Genomic DNA, 16,015 nt, shown 5'->3' with positions numbered 1-16,015 from the left:
TATTAGATTAAAATAATCTTTAAAGATATTTTTAGGAAAATCAGAAAATTTAAATATGGAATGGATATTAAATTATGTTATGAAATGATTTTGACTTAAAAAAATTTTTTTTTTGGTTTGATAATTGTATTGTGGTCATTAGGAGGACATCCTTATTCTTAGGAAATGATGCTAAGTTACAAGAGTTAAGTCGCATAATATTTATAATTTATATACAGTGATTCAGGAGAAAAAAGCAAATAGGTGTGTTTGTCTATATGTGTGTGTGTGTATATATATATATATATATACACACATATATACATACACATACACACTATTCTTTCAATTTTTCTGTATTATTGAATTTTTTTCAAAATAAAAAAGTTGGGAAAAGCAAAAATGCATGTAAATTAACTTTAAAAACACACTACTCCACTGATGTTTTGTCCTTTGATGGACTGTTTTAGGAATATTTTATTTGTGTCATGTCTCAGTAAATTCAATTGTAGTAGAAAACAGCATCCGCTTCCAGGACGAAGAAAGCAGAACAATCTATCAAGTCTTGGCTATGTAACCCACTAGCTGGTGACCTTGGGCAACTTACTTTTGACCCTTGAGGCTTGGTTTCCTCATTTGCATAACAGAAATAATGTCCTGCCCACTCACAAGATATTATGAGATAACCGTGCATTCAACCCAAAGTAATATATAGCTGGATTCCTTTTTCTTCTCCTGAAGAGTGAAAATAACTTCATGAAAGAGGAGAATTTGACCCTTAGGCATTCATGAAAGTCTTACCTTTTAGACCACAAAGTCTACACATGGCCGCAAACACCGTAGATTCCATTTCGATATTCCTGATGCCGGCATTATATGCTCTTTTCAAGTAATCTAACCCCTTTTCTCTGGAAAAGGAGCACAGCGCTCCATCTAGTCGACCCTGGCCTGAAAGAGAATGGAGAATGTTTAGCGACTTGATGTCCCACAGTGGCTGTGGCATCACTAAGAGGCTTGCTGTCAGCCCAAGTGCTCTGTGTCTGACTCTAACTCATGGGCCTGCACCCCAGGTAGGATAAATCTGGCCATCTGAACCATCCTATCAAAGGACCTGGGGCAAGGCTGTGCCCAGCTCAAGAGTCTCACACAGAGAGGAATCTCCATGGCACTGAACTCCCCCAGCTCTGGGGCAAGTGACCATTGAATGGCCGCAGCAGCCAGCACTCTGCCGAGAGACAGCAGGACCTGGAGGGTCTCTGGAAGATCTGCCCTTTGAGGAAAATCTCAGGTTGCACCTGCGACTGGCGGCTGGCCCAGGCACAGGTGCTGGGGAAGAAGAAAAGACTCCAAGCCCCAGTGATGATCCTAAGCTACTTGAGGATCAGGGTGGTGGTTTGGACATTGCAGCTCCATCTGTGCATCATGACCATGGTAGCCATACACAGATGGTCGATTTGTCCACCTTTCCCCTGCCACACACCTCAGGCTGCACGCCATTCTTTTGCGATCACATTTTCCCTTCTAGGCTGCTCTCGGTGTTTACTTAGCACTTGAATTCCATCTGTACCAACCAGTGGGGCCAGAAGGAGGTGGAGAAAAGCCTGATGCTGTTACTCCTCCTCCACCGTGGCTGCGCTGGGAACAGGCTTCACCGCGCCCCACCCCCAAGGGCATCCTCTGGAAGTAGGGAGGCCAGTAGACTCTGTCACCATCCATATTGCAAAATCCTCTTTTTTCCCTTTCCTCTATCTTTCATGCTATTTCCATCCTTGCTGTCTGCTTCTCCTTGTGCCTTCCTTCTTAGGGCTGCCTGCCAACAGCTCTAATGCAGTGCTATTTTAGCCGATTCAAACTCAGATGTCCCACAAGTTAAGCAGGTAATGTCAACGAGGTCTGCCTGTTGGAAGGGAGCAGCCTCACCTCACCTTCAGTGAATGTAGCCCCAGATGTGGGCCGAGGCTTGCCAGGGCTGCCATGAATAAATTATTTTATATTTTTAATTTTATGTTATTTCAAGAAGCCAAAAATCTGGATTTTCATATGAAATCTCCAGAAATTATAAATGTTGGCAAAATAATTCATATTCTAAAAAATACCATGCAGCCCAAAGAAAACATTGACTCCAGTGGGTACCATTTGCAAGTTCTGGCTTAAACCCGTTGGTGACCCTCCCCATGAAGGGGCCAGTGGCCTGAGACAAAGTCTCAACCCTATCAGACCCAAAGTGGCCCCTATTTTATAACACACACGTGGTGACAACACCTTTACTAACCTGAAGTAATGTTTATAGATAATATATCTCCATATATAACTGTTTAGAATTCAATATAATAGTCTAAGTTTGATCCAAAGGGAAAAGAAAAGAAAAATAATTAAAAATGAGGTAATATGTAGTTTGATGAACATGCTCAAACAGCTACACTGCAAGATTTCTAGAATGCCCTCCAAGGAATGGTACCAACCCTGGTTAGATTCTTTCTTGTGGAATGAGCAAGGTCTGTCCTGTAGGGCGTTTTCCCCTGGCCCCTCCCCGCTTGTGGCAAGAGCTGCTACTTGGGAGTCACCATCAATTTTGTTCCTAAACTTGATTTGGGGACATTTTACTCATGGCCAAGAGATAAAAGAACTGCTCTGAGACTACCCCATCCCTTTGGGATTTCCTCCCCCAAATATCTCTTCCCATTTCATGGTTCCCACTCTTTCCTGGGTACCAGATCCCTTCCAAGGTACGGGTGACTGTACCTCAAAATGGAAGAAACATAGAAGCATATCCCCCTTTTCCAATTTAAATAGAAGGCATCAACAGAGATAAGATTTTGCTAACCTCACAAATTGCATTTGAGTATCCAATTTGTTCTAGGAGGATTAAACCCACTCAAAATAAATTCATTATGTGTGTGTCTCCACCGCTTATTATGTCCTTACGTTCCTATGCTTTAGTAAGTTGAAAAGGCTGTTTCAGTTCCTTTTTTAATCCCCAACTATGAATTTCTAAACTGGAGTTTTTAATATAAATTGTGGGTTTGAATAACAGAGTATTGCTGGCAATTTTCTGCTGCTTTCACAGTTTATAAATTCTTCTCACCTTCATAAAAATCATAGGTACACATCGTATGTCCAATGAGGGTTGGGAAGTCGGGAATTTCTTTGCTACAGTTGAATAGTTCCTCAGCCAGTTCTTTGTCAAGTTCAGTACTTCTGGTGACAACATTATCCAAGATTACCTGTTCAAACTGGGGCTTAAAAAAGGAGTCTACGGCTCTATCTGTTATTACAACAGACCCCGGTGCAATCCCTGCAGTGTGGGAATAAATAGGTGGTTACAGAAGAATGTCACTTAGGTTTACTTTTGACACATAGTATGTAATCTCTTCTGCCAACATTAATTAATGCTAATTGCTAATGATTCTCCCCATTTTCATCTTTTAAATTATTTTCTTTTCCAAATGCAATTAAATAATAACATTCCGAACAGGCATTTACCTTTGCTTTCTTTCCAGATTCACATTTACAATGTGATGGGGTTTAAATTTCAAGACAGACATGACTCTTGGACATGCAAATTAGTACTGGCCTTCAGGTTCAAATTTGAATAAAGTAGGTCAGGAATAAACTCAATGAGCCTGCCAGAAAGTAGTTTTCCTAAAGTGATGTGACTACTTGATATTTAATCTTCTCTGCAACTCCTTGATTACTATAATTTCTTTGCATCTCTGTCCTCTCTTCCTTTTGATTCTCATCACATCCATTCCCTCCTCCCCTCTCCCATCCCATGTAAATTAGGCCTCTTGGCTGACCTTCCGTTGCTACAAAGTCTGGTTTGCTCCTGGGACTCAGGAACTCAAGTCTCAGGGACTTGAGAAACCATTTTCTGCCAACTGTTATTCCCCTGGCCTGGTGTGTTCCCTCATCCTCCCCCACACACTTTCATCAGACCAACTTCAACTCATTCTTCCGGTGTCAGCTTAAGTCACTTCCTTCAAAAGATCTGAATCCACAGAGGGAGAAAAATTAAAAGGCAACACAGATACATTACATTCAATTTTCCCAGGCCCAGCTTTTGACCTAGTTTTTGACCTGTTCTGATTCCTGTTTAGAGCCTGGTTGAGGGGATATATATTGATAGGGCTCTAGACTCTCTCTGTCCTAACATTCATCACATTTTTTGTAATTACTCATTTGTTTGTCTATTACCCTGATAAAACATAGGCTCTATGAAGGCAAGAGCAGTGTCTGTCCACTGTTGTCTCCCCAGTAGCATTATGCCTATCACATTATAGGTATTCAATAAAAATTTGTTGAATGAGTGAATGTTTCCATAGAGATGCCATAGACAGAGATCTGCAAACTACAATCCATGGGCCAGGTCCAGCCCATCTTTGTAAATAGAGCTTTATTGGAACACAGCCACATTCACTCATTTGCATATTTTCTATGATTGCTTCCACACTCTAATGGCAGAGTTGAGAAGTTGCAACAGAAACCATATGGCCTGCAAAGCCTAAAATATTTACTGTCTGACCTTGTATAGAAAAAATTTACCAACCCCTACCATAGCGCATAGCCATATCCTTCTGGGTTCTTAATAAATTCCAATGTGGGGCTTCCCTGGTGGCGCAGTGGTTGAGAATCTGCCTGCCAATGCAGGGGACACGGGTTCGAGCTCTGGTCTGGGAAGATCCCACATGCCGCGGAGCAACTGGGCCCGTGAGCCACAACTACTGAGCCTGCGCGTCTGGAGCCTGTGCTCCGCAACAAGAGAGGCCGCGACAGTGAGAGGCCCGCGCACCGCGATGAAGAGTGGCCCCCACTCACCGCAGCTAGAGAAAGCCCTCACACAGAAACGAAGACCCAACACAGCCATAAATAAATAAATAAATAAAGTGTAAAAATTTAAAAAAAAAGAAAAAAAAAATTCCAATGTGGATCAACATGGGGTTAATTTAGAAGATCCAGCTAGAGACCCAAGGTAGGCTCTGATGATGGAGTCTCGGTGAGTCAGATACTTTTTAAAGAAATCAAACAAGTATCTTCTTGAATTACTCACAGTGTCCTAAAAACAGGAAAGTGACTGAGAAGGAAGTTGAAAGTGTGGAAATCAAAATGAAGTTATTCACGTGACATCCTAATATTTAGATGCATTAGAGCATTTATATCCCAGTTAAAGTCTCTTAAAGGCCAAGACACTATTTATTCGAGTACCTCATCATCATGAAGTTTTGTTGGCTCATCTAAAGAGTGGTAACATCAGCAAAAAAAAAAAAAAAAAAAAAAACCAACAAACTACACATCCTTCATCTCCAAATCAATGTTTTTAAGACGAAACAAACACATCTTATTGATAAGCTAAGAGTTCTTAATGAGAACAGAACTTCAAAATGATAGATAATCCACAACAGCACATTGCTTTAATTTCCCACAATTCATAGACCTTCATTGTGCTACATGGGCTGTATGTATCATGTTACCATCAAACAAAAGACCTAGAATCCATGACCATGAGCTGGATGGTCAGCAGGTTGCTTTGCCCACACTGGACACTTGTTAATATCAAGGGGCAACCACAGCAGTCAGGATGGTACATTGCATAGGCATGGGCTATGCAGATAGATCCTTGTATCCCACAACTCAAGAATTATGTGCAATCTTAATAACAGTGTTATCCATTTCATCCCCAAATGCATCATTCCGTACTATTGCTTATTTGGGATAACATTGGATAAACAACAGTCCAGAATGATGCCTGATCTAATAATGATTGCTAACATTCTCCTTCTCTTTCTGGGTGGACATCCATAGATGTCCTACTTTAATCCATCTATGAGGGCCTTGGCTGGACTTTATTCCTGTACCACAGCTGTGGAAAGGTCATGATATTTTTGAACATGTTTGTTTCTAGTGAAGCATGACTCAGCCACCTGTGTAATTCTAAGACCAAAGTCTCAGCCTTTTTTTTTTTTATAATTCCCATTCAGTCCTGTCACTCTGTCAACCAAACCTTTCCAGTTACAATGCCCTGTCTGTATTTGCATTTGGTGACATAGTAGAATCATCCCCTTGCAAGACCTGCTCCTGAAGAAGAGGTTGAAAAAGAAGAAGGTCTCCACAGAACTTTACCTCAGCCCAGGGTGGATGTATAAACAAGGCTCCTGACTAGCTGCCTGACCAGCCAAGGAAGAAGGGAGGAGAGGAGGCTCTGAGAAAACCTTAGGAAGCATCACCCAACTCTGCCCTAAAAGCCTGGCCTGATCTCTTCTGCTGTGTTGATGAGGAAAAGACCCAGCCAAGAAAAGGATAGTCACTGACATGAGCTAAAAGCAATGTTTTCCTAAGAGCTATTGATGTCTGCTTACTTAGCTGATAAACAAGGCAAGTCTTAGTGATTTATTTTTTTTTACTTGAAAGCACTTATTTCTGTCACTTATAATAAGCTTCAAAATCTATTCGAACCCTCAAAACTTACTCTTATCCTCAAAACATATTTCCTAGCAATCTTCCACTCTTCCCCTTAAGAACACCTAAGTCCATCTGGGCAGTGGGCAGCGGGATGTCTCACGCCAGGTTTCCATGAAGGGAAAAAGAGAAAGATTATATACACATGTATTTCTTTAAATTCTTTTAATTTTCTTTAAATTTAAATTTCTCAATTGCCTCAAGCCCAGCCTCCTGACACTTTTTAGCCCATCTGGGTTTCTTCTGGTCTCTGAGTACGTTGGTGTGTTACCACACCAACAGCTTACCCTGTATGGAACAACCACTTGGATTTAATACTATATAAATCAATCCATCTCACCTATTCCCCCTGATGTACCAATTCTGATAATGGTCACGTCACAGCACCGGGCATGGTACAGTAATTTAATGAGTTCATGAAGCATAATAGAAATGGAGGGGATGCCCATGCCATGCTGTGGAGAGAAAAGGGAAAGTCATTATACATCTTGCAGACTGATAACACACACAGGACATATTTACTTCCTTCATTACAAGTTAACAGCCCTCAGGTAAATTTACGTAATCATTATGACTTTGCCATAGCTGAGGAAAACGTAAGGCAGCTCTAACTGACGCCCACATGACATGCTGGTAGATGGTCCATCTGTGATGATCAAAGAGAGGCATCTCCCTGTCAGTTAAACTGAGTTCAGCCCTCATTGTCAAGAGCAGAAGGTGGGGATGGCGTGGTGTACTGGTGTGTCAGGGCAGTGCCATTTCTCAGCTCCCCACTGGGCTCTTCACAGTGAGTTTTGAAACAGAGCTCTTTGCAAGATTGACTTGATTTTGAGGAAATATAGATTTGGCTACCATGTATTTAGTCCTTTTCTACTATACTAAATGAAAGAGTAAATCCATTTCATTGCTCGCATGTGTCCTTGTTCATTTGTTGATAATTCTGTATGAGCTAGCTCTGAAAGGCACAAGGGTAGAGATGTGGGTTACATCTACACCTAACAATTTGGAGTATTTAATGGATACACATTCAGTATATAGATCATGACTGCAACTCTGGTCTTCCTCGGCATTTGGAAGAGTAGAATCAATGTCACAGAATAAGGGTCAACACAGGTTAGAGGATTTGGCCGCTCCTCGTGGTTACAGTATGTTCTAATAATGCTCCAGAAAGATCCTCCATGATGGAATTTGTAGTAGCTGGAGCTAAGTTTAGAATTGGTGTATATTTCCTTCCTAATATAACACGAGAGAGTCAAATGTGGTCTTCAGTATTCTACTCTTGGGCACAAAGACTTTGTGTGCAGAAAAGCACCAGGGGCATCTTGGCAGTTAGGTGATGGCTTACACTAATTCTTCATTAACAAATCTAGAAAACCATTACAGCCATGACCACAATATTTTCACCTGAGTTCCCTTCTTCTCACCATCAAGAATATTAAACTATGGAAACTTTGAACCTCTGGGTTTCCTATTTTTGGTTGCCATGGAACATGTTCTGACTTCCAAATGTATTGTAAGTCTCCTAGAGGCTATCAGTCAAACCTGTATTAGTTGTATGTCCAAGATTCAGTAGCACAATAATACTGGGGGACTTTAACACCTCACTTACACCAATCGACATATTATCCAGACAGAAAATTAATAAGGCAACACAGATTTAAATGACACAATAGACCAGATAGATTTAATTGATATTTATAGGACATTCCATCTGAAAACAGCAGATTACACTTCCTTCTCAAGTGCACAGGTAACATTCTCCAGGATAGATCACATCTTGGGTCACAAATCAAGCCTTGGGAAATTTAAGAAAACTGAAATCACATCAAGCATCTTTTCTGACCACAACACTATGAGATTAGAAATAAATGACAGGGAAAGAAATGTAAAAAACACAAGCACATGGAAGCTAAACAATATGTTACTAAATAACCAAGAGATCACTGAAGAAATCAAAGAGGAAATCAAAAAATACCTAGAGACAAGTGACAATGAAAACACGACAACCCAAAACCTATGGGGTGCAGCAAAAGCAGTCCTAAGAGGGAAGTTTATAGCATTACACTCCTACTCAAGAACCAAGAAAAATCGCAAATAAATAATCTAACCGTACACCTAAAGGAACTAGAGAAAGAAGAACAAACAAAACCCAAAGTTAGTAGATGGAAAGAAATCATAAATGTCAGAGCAGAAAGAAATGAAGTAGAAACAAAGAAAACAATAGCAAAGATCAATAAAACTAAAAGCTGGTTCTTTGAGAAGATAAACAAAATTGATAAACCTTTAGCTAGACTCATCAAGAAAAATAGGGAGATGACTTAATAAAGTTAGCAATGAAAAAGGAGAAGTTACAACGGACACCATAGAAATACAAAGCATCGTAAGAGACTACTACAAGCAACTCTATGCCAATAAAATGGACAACCTGGAAGAAATGGACAAATACTTAGAAAGGTATAACCTTCCAAGACTGAACCAGGAAGAAACAGAAAATATGAACAAACCAATCACAAGTAATGAAATTGAAACTGTGATGAAAAATCTTCCAACAAACAAAAGTCCAAGACCAGATGACTTCAGAGGTGAATTCTATCAAACATTTAGAGAAGAGCTAACGCCCATCCTTCTCAAGCTCTTCCAAAAAATTGCAGAGGAAGGAACACTCCCAAACTCATTCTACGAGGCCACCATCACCCTGATTCCAAAACCAGACAAAGATACTACAAAAAAAGAAAGTTACCAATATCACTGATGAATATAGATGCAAAAATCCTCAACAAAATACTAGCAAACAGAATCCAACAACACATTCAAAGGATCATACGCCATGATCAAGTGGGATTTATCCCAGGGTTGCAAGGATTCTTCAATATACAAAAAATCAATCAATGTGATACACCATATTAACAAATTGAAGAATAAAAACCATATGATCATCTCAGTAGATGCAGAAAAAGCTTTTGACAACATTCAACACCAATTTATTGATAATAACTCTCCAGAAAGTGAGCATAGAGGGAACCTACCTCAACACAATTAAGGCCATATATGACAAACCCACAGCAAACATCATTCTCAATGGTGAAAAATGGAAACCATTTCCTCTAAGATCAGGAACAAGACAAGGCTGTCCACTCTTGCCACTATTATTCAACATAGTTTTGGAAGTTCTAGCCATGGCAATCAGAGAAGAAAAAGAAATAAAAGGAATACCAATTGGAAAAGAAGAAGTAAAACTGTCACTGTTTGCAGATGACATGATACTGTACATAGATAATCCTAAGGATGCCACCAGAAAACTACTAGAGCTAATCAATGAATTTGGTAAAGTTGCAGGATACAAAATTAATGCAAGAAATCTCTTGCATTCCTATACAATAACAACAAAAGATCAGACAGAGAAATTAAGGTAACAATCCCATTCACCATTGCAACAAAAAGAATAAAATACCTAGAAATAAACCTACCTAAGGAGGTAAAAGACCTGTACTCAGAAAACTGTAAGACACTGATGAAAGAAAACAAAGATGACACAAACAGATGGAGAGATATACCATGTTCCTGGATTGGAAGAATCAATATTGTAAAAATGACTCTACTACCCAAAGCAATTTACAGATTCAATGCAATCCCTATCAAATTACCAATGGCACTTTTTACAGAACTAGAACAAAAAATCTTAAAATTTATATGGAGACACAAAAGACCCCTAATAGCCAAAGCAATCTTGAGGGAAGAAAATGGAGCTGGAGGAATCAGACTCTCTGACTTCAGACTATACTACAAAGCTTCAGTAATCAAGACAGTATGGTACTGGCACAAAAACAGAAATATAGATCAATGGAACAGGATAGAAAGCACAGAGATAAACCCACACACCTATGGTCAACTAATCAATGACAAAGGAGGCAAGGATATACAATGGAGAAAAGACAGTCTCTTCAATAAGTGGTGCTGGGAAAACTGGACAGCTACATGTAAAAGAATGAAATTAGAACACTCCCTAACACCATACACAAAAATAAACTCCAAATGGATTAAAGACCTAAATGTAAGACCAGACACCATAAACCTCTTAGTGGAAAACATAGGAAGAACACTCTTGGACATAAACCACAGCAAGATCTTTTTTGACCCACCTCCTAGAGTAATGGAAATAAAAACAAAAATAAACAAATGGGCCCTAATGAAACTTAAAAGCTTTTGCAAAGCAAAGGAAACTATAAACAAGACGAAAAGACAACCCTCAGAATGGGAGAAAATATTTGCAAACGAATCAACGGACAAAGGATTAATCTCCAAAATATATAAACAGCTCATGCAACTCAATATTAAAAAAACAAACAACCGAATCCAAAAATGGGCAGAAGATCTAAAGAGACATTTCTCCAAAGAAGACATGCAAAAAAAAAAAAAAAAAAAGACATGCAGATGACCAAGAGGCACATGAAAAGCTGCTCAACATCACTAATTATTAGAGAAATGCAAATCAAAACTACAATGAGGTATCACCTCATACTGGTCAGAATAGCCATCATCAGAAAATCTACAAACAACAAATGCTGGAGAGGGTGTGGAGAAAAGGGAACCCTCTTGCACTGTTAGTGGTAATGTAAATTGATGCAGCCACTATGGAGAACAGGATGGAGGTTCCTTAAAAAACTAAAACTAGAATTACCATATGACCCAGCAATCCCACTACTGGGCATATACCCAAAGAAAACCATAATTCAAAAAGACACATGCACCCCAGTGTTCATTGCAGCACTATTTACAATAGCCAGGTCATGGAAGCAACCTAAATGCCCATCAACAGACGAATGGATAAAGAAGATGTGGTACATATATACAATGGGATATTACTCAGCCATAAAAAGGAATGAAATTGGGTCATTTGTAGAGACGTGGATGGATCTAGAGACTGTCATACAAAGTGAAGTAAGTCAGAAAGAGAAAATCAACTATTGTATATTAATGCATTTATTTGGAATCTAGAAAAATGGTACAGATGAACCGGTTTGCAAGGCAGAAATAGAGACACCGATGTAGAGAACAAACGTATGGACACCAAGGGGGGAAAGCGGCCGAGGGTGGGGGTGGTGGTGGGATGAATTGGGAGATTGGGATTGACAAATATACACTAATATGCATAAAATAGATAATTAATAAGAACCTGCTGTTTAAAAAAAATAATAAAATTCAAAAAAAAATAAAGAACAATGCTGAAGGAAAAAAATATAAGTAAAAATGATAACCCCCCCAATAAAGACAGCAATTAATCAGTTAAATAAAAGCAACTACAATATCAATAAAAAGAAACAAATAAAATTTATATTCTATCACCCATTGACAAAATAATACCAAAACATTAGAAAAAAAGATCTGAATTGATACATGAAATACACACAAAACAGCTGTTATAGCAGACTATTTGAAGAATAGAGGAAATTTGAAGGAAACTTTAGAGAGATACATACATACACACATACATGCATACACGTATCGATGATAGATGGAAAGAAAAAGAGGAAAGAAAGAAAAAAGAAAGAAAGAAAGAAAAAAGAAAGAAAAAAAGAAAGGAAAGAAAGGAAGAAAGGAAGGAAGAAAGGAAGAGAGAAAGAAAGAAAGAAAGAAAGAAAGAAATCAGATAGATGGGTAGATACATACACAAAAGATGGAAACATGTATATCACTAATTCTGAATATGGCTACAGTTCCTTATTTGCATTTTTCTGTATTTTTTAAGTTGATCAAAATTAAAAACATTACTTAATCAAAAAAAAAAATGTATGTCCAAGATTAACAAGACTGGACTCTACCACTAATGAGTAAACTCTCTAAATCTCATTTCCTCAATTGTATATTAAGAAAATGAACCATTATTTAATCTATTAGGTTCCTCCTAAATCAGATATTTGATAGGTTTATGATTATCACTTAATATGTGGCACGGTGATAAAATGACAAATGGGCTTGTATGTTTCTGCTAGACTCTCTATCTTTCTTTCTCTCTCTCTCTCACACACACACACACACACACACACACACACCTCAGCAGATGCTGGAGAGGAAGAATTTTCAAAGAAGCAGTCTCAACTGGAAATCCTCTTTCTGCCTAGTGAGGTTCATTTGTAATTGTCTGACTCCTCTGGACATGATGCATATTTCAGTTCTTTTTCTCTGATGGACAGCAGGATCAGTCTACTGCTGTTTTTATATCTTACTCTGAAGTTTTACTACTTGTTTATGATAGTTTCACATTTTTATAAATTTTACTTTTCTGTCCCTACCCATTGTGCAAAAAAAGGACAAAGAGTTGTAGTCTAAAAGTCAAACAAAAGTTAGCAAGACAAAATGTGCCAAGATCAGGGGTTACTCAGTTTCTTTCTAATGTAGCTTTTCTGTAATTGTTGAATGAATGAATGAACGAATGGATTCTCCCATGTGAGCCCAAAGCAGGTTTCATGTATTTTGTCCCAGAGGGGAGACCAACTTGGCTGTCCCACTGGTGTTGCATAATTTTCCCTTCTTCAGTCTAGGCTTCCAGCCATGATCATCCATCCTTCCATCTCCACGTACCATAGAGCAATTGATAGATAGTAGTTATTCCCCAGTGCGGGAGTCACATATAATCCAGCTCCTTAGAATTATCACATCTCTGTAGTGGATTCTTCCCTTGTCACCTGGCATGCTTAGCTGTGCCCCTTATGAGAGCTGCAGTGTCCAGATATGTACAGACTCAGAGCTATCGTTTCAGAATACAGCCCTGTGGCTGAGAGACCCACTTGGAAGGCAAGCTGGGTGCACATGCATGTACACTCTGCTAAGGGTATGCTGTCCTGAGTCCAAGAGGGAAAGGGTCTCTGTGTTCCCTAAAATTGCAAGTCATTCCACTTTCATATTGTCTCAGGACACTGTGTGTCCAGAGCTGTTAACATATTCTAAATACAGGAGAGCAGTTTGCAAGAGCTCCATGGAAATGTATTAGCAGCTTTTCAGTGAGCATATTACAGTGTTAAATGGCACCACTTGGGTAATCCTGAAAATTGGCCCCTGTGTACTAAAAGCCCAACATTCCCAAAGCTGGATAAAGGATAGAGGAGAAAAAATTGCTGGCGGCTTATTAATCAGTTACAAACTAAAGAGAGGAAGCGTGCTTTGAGGGTTTTTCCCCCTAACTTGCATAGCTAAGTGGTAACTAATAAAGCAAACCAAAGTAGCACTGAATGTTATTTTCTGCCCCTAGGACTTTTTCCAACTATGAATGTCACACCTGGACACTTAATTTATTGTGTGAAAATGCAAAGCAGGAGGGGAAAAAGAACTCCTGTATTTGGAAGTTCCCACTTTCTTTTGCTAGCTTGTGATGACTATGTGACGTGCAGCCATTGAGTACTTACACTGATAGAGAGCACGGGACCAATTTTGTACATACAATATCTGTCAGTCCCGGCGCAGATGTCCTTGACGTCCTCTTCACTGTCTTCCAATCTGAGCTCCTTGTGCATAAAGAGTGCAAATGCTTTCATTCTGTTAGGGCTTCCACCAACGCAGACAAACTGTTAATAAAAATAAACAATCACCTGCCTTAGTAACTGAGATAAAAAGCAAGGGTCAGCTTTCAACTTTAATGTTTTTATTTTATTTTTCAATTATATTCTTAAGGGTATATGTAGATGTTATGGGTTATGTTCATGAGTTAACTAATTGGCATCATTAACCGGTAAATAAGGCAACCAGAAACATAGTTTATGCACATAAATAGTAATGAAAAAGATAATCACAAAATCAAAGTAAGTGTTGATTTTGTTCAGGTGGGTGTTTCCTGGTGTTTTTGTCATGGTGAACATCAAGAAGCATCTTAAGCAGATATAGGCAGCTTATTGTTGGGCATTAGTGGGCTATAGGCTTAATGTGTCAATTCTGAGGACATGGAAATAAGTAACATGAGAACTACAAGTTTAGATGTGTTTTCTGATTCCACATTCCCAATCATACGTTTTTATTATAAAATATACTACGTTAATTTAAAGCTTTAAAGAAAGCACATCAAGACTTTCCAACTTCTCATTCAGAAGACATTTTCATGGAACAAGCCTTATCATTGTAGACTAGAAATCTCACTATGGTATTTCTTCATTTCCAACAATTTGGTTTTATTTTTGTCTTATTCACATTTTAACATCTCTGAAATTACAATATGGATTGCGGTCAAGAGTGTCAAATCTAATAAAATATGGTAATAAAATTGTCTGGTGGTTGCTTGTGCAATAGCCTCTTAGGGGTACATCAGTCCCAGAGATGGGAGAGGTGGGTGTCAGAGAGAGGATGGGCATGGCCTAAGAGCAGCGTGGATGAGCAGCCAGACTGGTGGGGACCAGGGCTCAGCAGTGGGGAGGAGGAGTGGCAGCAGATGTCAGAGACCCGAGGAAGCACAGCCTACAGAAAGGTGCCAGGTGCAAAGTCATTCTGGAATCTGAGCTGAGCAGTGAGGTGCACAGAGTCTGAAGAGGCTCCGAGTCAGAGAGATAAGGCAACACAGTGGTTAAAGGACTAACCTTTGAGGTTAGAGAAACCTGGCTTTACACCCCAACCCTGTCTCTGATTAAGTAGTTTGTTCAGTGTTATACATGTAATCTCTACGTGCCTCAGATTATCATCTCCAAAATAGAAACAAACAAACAACAACAACAACAACAAAAAAACGTAGTATCCTTCAGAGAGTTTTTGTGAGGATAAGATGGGATTGAACATGATGGGGGACAAAGCCAGGCACTTTCTGAGTGGTCAACAAATGGCAACTTCCATTTTTCATATCATAGAGCAATTTCCTGGCCCTGCTTTTGAGCTTGCTTATTTGTTTCTGTATTTGTGGAATTTAGTGCAAATGAAGCTAGTTCAAATCCACTAAGGAAAAGGCAGCTGGTAGTGCCTGACTGATGTGGGCAGCGTTAGGCAGAGCTTCAGAAGGATTGCCAGTGAGGCCCCTCACAGGGATAAAGAGTATCTGCCTAAGGAAATAACTAACTGAGGTTGTAGAATTAGGTGCCCGATTCACAATTTACTGTGAGTATTGGGTGGTCTCATTACATGATGCATTTTATTTCCATTTAGCAAAAATTCCTGTGCCACCCTCATTCTCGATTGTGGGATGTGATTATCCTTTTATCCAGGCCCTCTGCCTCTCTTCTACCCTCATTATTATCTTTTCTGTGTCTTCTTATGAGTTTCTCTGTTGGGGCCTAAAGTTGGTGATGAACTGCAATGAAAGTTAGCCATCAAGGCTGAGTAGCAAAGAGGATAAGACCATGGTCTAAGGTAAGTTTTTAAATTAGTATTGATTATTCGTGAAATTTTCCCCTCTGTTCATATGGATAGTTAAGACTTGGCTCAAGATCCAAGTACAAGGAGGTCATTTTTGTTGTTGTTGTTTCCTTTCTACAAAATACAGTAGTTTGAAAATAACCTCAGTGTGTGGTGCCAGTAAATGTAAATTACAGCTATTCAGATTGACCATAAAACCAAAACAGATGTTGGAAGAGCTTGTGGTTTGAATTCTTCTTTGAACTGTAGATATTGCTGT

At 39.2% G+C, this 16,015-nt stretch overlaps 1 protein-coding gene across 2 annotated transcripts in view; it reads right to left on the bottom strand.

The window, feature by feature from the left end:
- Positions 1–16,015, bottom strand: part of UPP2 (uridine phosphorylase 2) — a 44,489-nt gene that overhangs the window by 11,536 nt on the left and 16,938 nt on the right. For both annotated transcript variants that reach the window (XM_082465178.1, XM_082465177.1), the window contains exons 3-6: positions 13,833–13,991; positions 6,773–6,887; positions 3,065–3,274; positions 781–927 (exon numbers count right to left, since the gene is read on the bottom strand). In XM_082465178.1, the coding sequence (XP_082321304.1) occupies positions 781–927; positions 3,065–3,274; positions 6,773–6,887; positions 13,833–13,991 (631 nt within the window). The remainder of the gene's footprint in view (positions 1–780; positions 928–3,064; positions 3,275–6,772; positions 6,888–13,832; positions 13,992–16,015) is intronic.

Source organism: Balaenoptera physalus, assembly GCF_965194825.1.
Source record: "Balaenoptera physalus genome assembly, chromosome: 6".
NCBI classification, from domain to species: Eukaryota; Metazoa; Chordata; class Mammalia; order Artiodactyla; family Balaenopteridae; genus Balaenoptera; species Balaenoptera physalus.
This window is presented reverse-complemented; position numbering and strand designations above follow the sequence as displayed.